Source organism: Saccoglossus kowalevskii, chromosome 13 (assembly GCF_978046115.1).
Source record: "Saccoglossus kowalevskii chromosome 13, keSacKowa6.1, whole genome shotgun sequence".
Lineage (NCBI taxonomy): Eukaryota > Metazoa > Hemichordata > Enteropneusta > Harrimaniidae > Saccoglossus > Saccoglossus kowalevskii.
The window spans coordinates 26,260,699-26,269,853 of record NC_140653.1 but is presented as its reverse complement, the minus strand read 5'-3'; the positions used below and the strand labels follow the sequence as shown (position 1 = coordinate 26,269,853).

General features: G+C 35.3%; 1 protein-coding gene across 1 annotated transcript; it reads right to left on the bottom strand.

Moving 5' to 3' along the window:
• Window positions 1-3,046: 3,046 nt before the first annotated feature.
• On the bottom strand, window positions 3,047-7,022 carry LOC146735111 (follistatin-related protein 4-like). Its single transcript, XM_085506771.1, has 3 exons — window positions 6,730-7,022; window positions 5,501-5,806; window positions 3,047-4,279 (listed from the first exon to the last, which is right to left on the bottom strand). The coding sequence occupies exons 1-3, from the start codon at window positions 6,962-6,964 to the stop codon at window positions 3,882-3,884; spliced, it is 939 nt and encodes a 312-aa protein (XP_085362897.1). The 5' UTR covers window positions 6,965-7,022; the 3' UTR covers window positions 3,047-3,881.
• Window positions 7,023-9,155: the final 2,133 nt, after the last annotated feature.

The window sequence follows — 9,155 nt, the reverse complement described above, 5'->3', positions numbered from 1 at the left end:
GAATACTTCATACCAGATCCCCTGGTCTTTAACTCCATACACATTAATTCATTATGTTCTTTTATGCCTCAGCTAGTCGATTTTCTGCACTATGTGGCCAATACATGACAGGTGAGAAAACGCCCTCGACAGTGAGCGACATCAAGATTGCAGTTAAGGCCCGTATTAAGGGTTTGTCGCACACTTGCAAACTGTAAGCAGCAGCATTTGTTGCTAATTAGCCAGCCAAGAAAGATGTTGTTTACTCCACTTGGCCAAACGATGCAGCTAGCTTCCTGCTTTATCTGTTTGTGACAAGCTCACTGCATTTCAGGTGAACACAAGCACTTTATGAACTAACCACTCCTTCAGGACAAAGAATCTGAGGTCCCGTGAACTAGCTGTCCCAAATTATATTCTTCGTATGGATTGTTGATTTCTCCAGACACTGAGACTGTGCTATGTCTGAACGTTTTACTATCAGAAACATACTCACGCCCACATGGTGATGTTCACCTGACACTCATTTCCAAAAGGGCCTTGATGGTGTTCCATGATGGAGTAACTGCTAGTCATGCCTGCCCATACTATCAGTGACGTGGCATCTACCTCTCCAGATTAACTATTTCAAATATGTGTTACTGTTATTGCACAGATGAAAAAAATGATCTCACATTCTAGGAATTAGTGTTGCCCTACCCACTGTCGAAGATGTGGTGCTTCCTGCATGGTTTTGCTGATAGTTATTCAACACTACATAACAACTAAAATGCTTTTTTTTTTTTTAACATAATGGTGATAATCAAGGGATGACTAATTAGACTAGCAGTGCTGGCTACCACTGTATTTACACTGAATAATATTACATTGTTCATTTAAAGATGTTAACCTTGCCAAGACACCACTGATTTGATTGAACGCCAATAAGCAGACCCTGGATATAGAGACTTTTGTATCTTTTCATGACGAACCCCCAAGACACATGACTTGCAGGTAATCAGGAAGTATGAATGATTTTTGCATTAACACTGGGAGGGGGAAGGAGACGTTGTTCAGTCCAAATAAATAAAACAAAAAAAAACTAGTCTGCTTCCTGTAATCCTACCTTGCGTAGATGTTGCATGCTGGCTCTGGATCTTTTCAGGGCAAAACTAGAAAGTGATCGCTGTAGGGTGCAATGTTACTTCCTTTTATGGCTACATGCTGGACATACTCTTCTTACAAAAAATGCTGTATATTCAACCTCCAGTTCTGAGTGTTGCTACTATACTTTGGTGCTATTGAGTGGGATTTATAAAATATATATTAACTTGGGAATAAACATGTATATATACTTACTGAATTAAATCTCAACATATATGAAAATTTTATTGTTTTATATTATTTATAGATTATTACCTCCACAACTAGAGAATGTGTTTTCGGTAGAAATGTTTTGTTGATTTGCCTGTTAGTAGGATAACTGGAAAAGTTATAGATGTTTTTTTAATTTTTCAGGAGAGTCGCCCTTGACAATAACGAACCCATTATAGATATGGGTTGGGTTACCAGCAATTCGATTTTTTATAAGTCAAACAATTACGGGCGAAGTTTCATGACATTTGCAGGAGAGAGTTATCTTTGACACAAAGACCAGCCCATTAAATGTGGAGAGATGTAGACCCAGTTACCATGGATACAGTAATATCTTTTTTTATTTATAACTCAGATGATAAATTGATCAATCCTAATTACATTTTCAGGAGGTGATATTCAACAATAGAATACATTTTGGTAGAGATATGGTTCTGGTTGCCATGAAATCAGCAAAACTTGTAGATGGATTATTTGGTAGAGATTCAGATACGGGTTATAAGGAAACAATTTCGAGAATATAATTGATAACTCGAGAAATCCTGGACGGATTTTCATGAAATTTGTGTTTGATTTCCGTATCATTGTTATGCAATTTATAAGAAAACCATTGCAACAGCTAGTGAGTACTGTAGGTAGATAGCAAAGAGAACATTTTGCATTGGTCGCCTTGTGAATTTTAGCAATAACGTCGAGGGAATGTTTGATCGCATGATCCAGGATTTCGTATAAATCCTTGATTGAAAGCGAACGCAGGCAAGATCGACTTCTGATCGAGCATAGCAAGTAATGTCAAGTTCACAGCAGTAAACAGACAACTGTAAATAACTTGTAGTGAATGCGCTCGTATAATAACTAGCATTATGCACTACTGTATTTACACTGAATAATATTACATTGTTCATTTAAAGATGCTAACCTTGCCAAGACACCACTGATTTGAATGAAGCAGACCCTAGATATAGAGACTGTTGCATCTTTTCATGACGAACCCCCAAGACACATGACTTGCAGGTAATCGGGAAGTATGAATGATTTTTGCATTAACACTGGGAGGGGGAAGGGGACGTTGTTCAGTCCAAATAAATAAAACCAAAAAAACTAGTCTGCTTCCTGTAATCCTACCTTGCGTAGATGTTGCATGCTGGCTCTGTATCTTTTCAGGGCAAAGCTAGAAAGTGATCGCTGTAGGGTGCAATGTTACTAACTAGCATTAGGCACTACAGGTTTACATTTAGGTTTACATGTCAAAGAAAAACGCGTTGATAAAAAGCGTGTTGTCACACAATTAAAAGTGAAATTAACTATGCAAATAATGCTTTCCCTGTCTTAGGTCATTCATTTTAGCCGTATTTGCAAGTTGGTGAATTTAATTTCCTATCATTAGTTTGCTACGATGTCGTATTCGCATAAGAGCTAGTGTAGCGATCTACGTGTTTCAACTGAATTTATGAATTTCAAAATTGTGAGAGACTACTAGTATGACAAACGTCTATTAGATTGTAGACGGAATGTACGATTCGGGGCTAGCAACGTCCCCTGAACACATGCCATCAGCTTCTGCACATAAGCCGTGTCTCGTGGGTGAATTCCAACCAGATCAAAAGTTACTGATTTTTGCAAAGGGCATTATGGATGGAGTTCATTATGTAAGAGTTACAATGAAGGTTCACGGTTGTATCAGAAGGAAAGACATTGTAAATTACTCAAGATATCCAAAGAAGAAATAATAAACTTTTATTGACAAGAAATAAATTGTAAGAAACTTTTAGGTAATTAGTTTAGTTTTCACAACATGTTTTTCACACCTAATTTATTTATTTTATTTTTCATTTACCCTGCAATCACTGTGTTGTAAACAAAAATCAAGAACAAATACAAATATTGTTCCATAATGTCAAGTTTCCAGAGAGATAACTGCTTCTTTCCTATCAGATATTAAATATATTAGTTTATTATGTTTTTTTCTACATTACATATTAAAAAAAATAGAATAGAATAAGTGACAAATTCTGATTTTAAAGATATAATTATAATAAAATACACATACATAATTGTCCAAACGTTTAATGTTCTTCCTTATGTTAGCTTATCAATTTGTAATAATACATGTATTCATATCTATCATGTAAAAATGTAACTGATGTTAAAATGCTAAATATCTGATTGGTTAAAATACTGTTAATTTTAAAGTTTATAGTTCAGAAAAAAAAAGATGTTCATTTTGAATGTGAGAAGTAACAAAATTTTCAGTGTGTAAAAAACACGGCAGTACATGACAACAAATACTTCCTAATTTGTTAGAAAAGCTGTAAAAAGAAAATACAAATTAATAGAAGCACTGGGTCTAGAAATGTTGTCCATGTCACAAGTACTAGAAAGTAAAATAATAAAACTCAATCGTGTCTGTAATTAAGGGCATGTCTATCAGTTCAACTGAACACATTTTATAAGGCCCAGTTTCTGATTAAACTACAGAAATTCATTGGTCTTAATATTATTGCTATTGTGATTTAAATGTTTAAAGAGAGGTAATGGCGTAAAATGTATTACCGGTAGTTCATTTGACTCAAAATTATCAAAAACGTTAAAAAAAGCACAGAAATTGGACATGCACTCATTTGCATGCATGCCATACTGGTTTCCGTATTAAATTTTTCAGAATCAAGTGTGTATCCATTTGTTGCAGTGCAGTTATATACACCCCTATCCTCGCGCTGCATACTCATAATAATAAGCGTCGATGTAACCATTTCTGGTTTCGCTTCTGTCGATATCCAAACACGCCCATCTCCAGTACCATTTACAAGTTCATGGGTTACACTTTTGTTACTCTCTTTATACCATATCACAGTAGGTACTGGATACCCTTGGGCCTCACATTTTATGTATGCAGTCTCACCTTCTTCCATACTCACTGACTGGTCAAGTTCCACCACTACTGCAGCTATAACATAACAAGATGGAATGAGTGTAAGTACCACATCAGAAGCATTGAGGTATATCAGCTCGAGATGTACAGAGCGAGGGGAGTTTGTAGTTTTCAGATCACTCAAGGAACATATATCATGGTGTATTTGAGCTGAAAGTAGCGCTTTACAGTGCACTAAACTAATATAAATCCAGGGTATATGAATAAGGAATATGTATCATTGATCTAAATCATTGATGAGCCAATTTTAGGGTATATTGAGTTAAGACAGGTAACTGTCCTCAGTCCACTCAAGGAATAAATCTTAGGGTATATTGAGTTAAGACAGGTAACTGTCCTCAGTCCACTCAAGGAATAAATCTTAGGGTATATCGAGTTAAGGCAGATAACTGTCCTCAGTCCACGCAAGGAATCCATCTTAATGTATATCGAGTTAAGACAGCTAACTGTCCTCAGTCCACTCAAGGATTCAATCTTAGGGTATATCGAGTTACAGCAGATAACTCCTCAGTCCACTCAAGGAATAAATTTTAGGGTATATCGAGTTAAGGCAGATAACTGTCCTCAGTCCACTCAAGGAATAAATCTTATGGTATATCGAGTTAAGGCAGATAACTGTCCTCAGTCCACTCAAGGATTCAATCTTAGGGTATATCGAGTTACAGCAGATAACTGTCCTCAGTCCACTCAAGGAATAAATCTTAGGGTATATCGAGTTAAGGCAGATAACTGTCCTCAGTCCACTCAAGGAATAAATCTTAGGGTATATCGAGTTAAGGCTGGTAACTGTCCTCAGTTCACTCAAGGAAATAATTAAAGGGCATACCGAGTTAAGGTAGGTAACAGTTATCTTTCCATTCAAGGACTCAATCCTAGGATATATCAACTTAAGACAGATAACATTCCTCAGTCCACCCGAAGAACAGGTAACATTCCTCAGTCCACCCGACTAACAGGTAACATTCCTCAGTCCACCCGAAGAACCAATCTTAGAGTATTATCGAGCTAGGACAGGTAACATTCATCTGTCTACTACATGAATAAATCTTAGGGTATATCGAGTTAAGTCAGATGATATTCAGTCCACCCGAAGAATCAATGATAAGGTACATATAGTTAAGGAAGATAACACTCCTCAGAATACAAGATGAAGATTGTAAGTTATATAGAATTAAGGCAAGTAACATCACTTAGTATATAACACTGCTCACACAACCCGAGGAATGTCTTACTCACCTCCGATATCCACAGATTGTTCCTCTCGTAATCTATTTCCATTTAATGTATGTTCCATATAACAAACGTAAGTCCCAGCATTTGAGACTGAATTGTTAATTATCTTTAAGGTATTGTTATAATTGACAATAATATCTACATCACCATCGGCATCCAAATCCATCAGACCACTGCCATTAATGTTAACACCATTCTTTTCCCATTCCACGGTTCGTCCATTGGTAGCACAGTAAATGACTATATTGTCTGGTTTCCCAACTTCAATAAGTGGATCCTTGGGTTCTGTAACCATTTTGATGTAAGGTGCTACAACAAAGGCAAATACTAGTATATCAATTTAGCTGCATAGTGTTCATATTGCTGGCAGATGGAATGTATGTTTACTTAAGGTAAACTAACTATCATTAAAAATATATCAAGCTCGGTGGAAGTTAGTCATTTAGGTGGGCTTTTCACATTGAGGGAGACACACACATACACAAGTTTAATACCCAGTCTATCTATGTTTCGTAAGCCAGCTTTTAGTTATTGCCACCTGATATGTTAGTAAAGCTATCAGCAAAGATAGTGAGTATTATTATAGTCTTTTAGTTGTAGTAAATATATAGACAAGGAGCTTTTGTTATCATAGATACAACTAAATTGCTTATAAGGACTCTTCTCCATATGTAAATGTATATATATATATACGTTACGTTAAATAGCAATGTCACCCTTGTTGACATATGTGAGTTGTCTTGTGTATTAAATGATTAATATATACAAAAGCTCTATTTAGAGCTAAATTCTTTTCAGTTGAATACTGGACCATGCAGGAAAAGGCAAGTGTTGTCAAGCTATATTTTTGAAATTGAATTAAAGAACAGTGCACACCGAGATGATATTGTGGATGTTGTGCTGCAGTCTGGTCCAAGATGGCGAATTTCTCAATCACTCATGATGTAGCTATTAGGCTGGGAGAATCGGTAGAGACAGCTGGTGAAATGCTTTGGTGAATGAATTATAGAATCCAATTTCAGGCTACGTAGAGTGATATCCACCATGAACCGGTGTAGAATATGAAATGTAGTCATTGTCATTATGATTTAGGAATTTCCATTATGTGTTGTTTAGGTGATTGCAATTAAATTTAGAAGCACATTTGAATTTGTAATGATTCTAAGAAAATTGCCAAATCGTCCATTCATTAAAAGCCTTTCAACAATCATTAACCTATTGACAATACTTACGTTGATATACAAATAATTGGGCAGATAATGATACCGGTAAACTATATTCCGAGTCTTGACACATGTACTCGGCAGTATCACGATTTAAATCCAAATTACTAATCTTTAAAACACTAATGGTCATAGCATCTGCTCTTGTTGTTGTTATATCAATGTAATCCAGAGTAGGTTGTAAAAGTATCAACCCTGTTTCGTCTCTTAGTTCTTTCCACCAGATGATATCCGTTTCAGCCATAATCGTACATTGAAATTCAACACTGCCTCCAATAACTATATAGGCTTCAGTGGGCACAATCAATATGTCTGAAAAAGTAAACAAATCAACGAAGAAGTTCAGCGTGGTCTATGCTGTATAAGTATACATCGATAATCATAGCCATATCGCCTTATCATCCAAACTAGCGTGATTGGGTCATGGCACTTGCCAAAACAGACTAGTTTAGCTTTATTATATCAAGAGCTTTAATGAATATTGAATTTACAATTCGAAAAAATAAGATACGCTTGATTGCTCTCGATTTTCAGTTGGACATTTTGTTCTCAGACAATGATCCTAAATTTTGTAATCCTTAAATGAGTGAAATATCATTGTTGCAACAGTAATACTAAAAAGTGTTATCAAAGTAAGAACGTATTGGTGGAACTTATTATGTTCAAATCTTCGCAAGTTAGAGTAAAACGCCGGGTGTTAGATAATGACTATAGTTTGTATAATCATTTCTCTAAGAATGTACAACTTGCAAAAAAACAGCCTTCTCGTAAGAGAAGGTGGGAGCAGAACCACCAATTTTTACTAATCCCTCTACAAAGTAGTTAATATGTTACTGTGGCAACGAGTATATTGAAGTATCTATCACATATGGTTAAGACGTTAACTAAAATAAATGGATTACCCTCGTGCAAAATATCTGGTTGTATTACATCAAAATTTCCATCACAGATGGTTAACCGAAAATATTCCACTGCTTCGAGAGACGTCGTCGGACTAAGAAAAACAATCTGAGAGACAACTAAATAAAATTCTGAGATATTGTGCTAAGTACAAAAAACCTGACAAAAACGTCTACTCTGTCCTCGCGCGAAATTTTCAAAACTACATTTTGGAAATGTGAGATCTGCTGACATTCGAATGAAAACAGGGAAAACCAGCCGTTCAATATGCAAAATATACCTACTTTAAGATAGAGATGCAGTTTATCTGACAGGTATTTTAATTAGTTAATAAGAAAACCAAGATGACCTCCTTTGTCCACAAAACTATATATTTTCAGAAAACTTATTGTATAAATTTTAAAATGTTGGTAGTATTTTTTTTATGGATACTGTAGTTTGAATTATGAACAAAAATGTGCTTTTTTGGTCAAAAGTGATTTAAAAAAAATTAGCTTATAAACCATGCTTCTGTTTCCTATCAGAATTGTCTGTACGATTGTTGTAACACTGTTCAACCAGAAACAATGCCCCGATGGCGTTTTGAAGACACATATATTGTCAATCATTTGTGAAAATTTCAAAACAAAAGGTCAAAGCGTCTAGGAGCTATTTTTTTTTAAAGTTCTGGGATGTGTACTAAAAAGAAGCTGAGATAATTGCTAATTTGCATAACCATTTACTCAGTAAGAAGTTTGCTAATGCTCATAATTAAAATGGCTGTAACAGTTCCAAATTTAAACGTATTATCGTTTTGTAAAAAGTTAAATATAGTGCATAATATAGAGATCTCGTCATTTCTTTTTTTCACCGTGTTTCTTTTTTATTATTTATGTGCAGCCTTGCTAAATCTTGCTAAGCATTCAAAAGATAGAATGTTTGCACTTGTTATCTATATTTTTAAATCGTCTTTGAGTATGTTCCACTATTCACAATTCTACAAAATTTCAACAGTCTATAGCCAAGATTGTTTGGATAATAAAAAGCAAAAAAAAAAAAAAATAATAATTTCACTCCAAAGTGCTACGAACCTGTATCTCTACCTTAACTTGGTGCTGTTGATCATCCAAACGATGAAGACGACATCGATGACGGCATTAATGACAATCGTATTTCGCAAAAATCGGGTATTCCTCAAAGGACAACTGCCACTGCTTGTATTCGATTGATCTTATAGCTATAGATGTATTATCGTTTATTGATGATTGGAGTGACTGACCACAACGCAATTCTATATGAACAATTTTCATTGACCAGTTTAGTTGTCATGATCATTTTTGACGGCCCTGAGAATGGCGGGATTGTTGTGTACATTACAATTACGTAACCAGAGTGTTATCAGATACAAGGCCAAAATGCCGAGATGCTGAATTGTTCGATTTACGCACATCGGGAAACATGCATTTTTTGTTTTCGTTAACATTCGAATTTATTAACTTGAATTTTAATTATCAGTTAACTGTTAAGTTCGAGTTACTAAATGTGGACGTTCAACA

What these genes read in the sequence shown, in the direction of transcription:
- LOC146735111 (XM_085506771.1), bottom strand. Translation starts at nt 6,964, where the DNA reads ATGGCTGAAACGGATATCATCTGGTGGAAAGAACTAAGAGACGAAACA. An exon ending in CCAATTATTTGTATATCAAC is followed by an intron (nt 5,807 to 6,729) that starts GTAAGTATTGTC and finishes CCTTTGTTGTAG; the next exon opens with CACCTTACATCAAAATGGTT. An exon ending in ACAATCTGTGGATATCGGAG is followed by an intron (nt 4,280 to 5,500) that starts GTGAGTAAGACA and finishes GTTATGTTATAG; the next exon opens with CTGCAGTAGTGGTGGAACTT.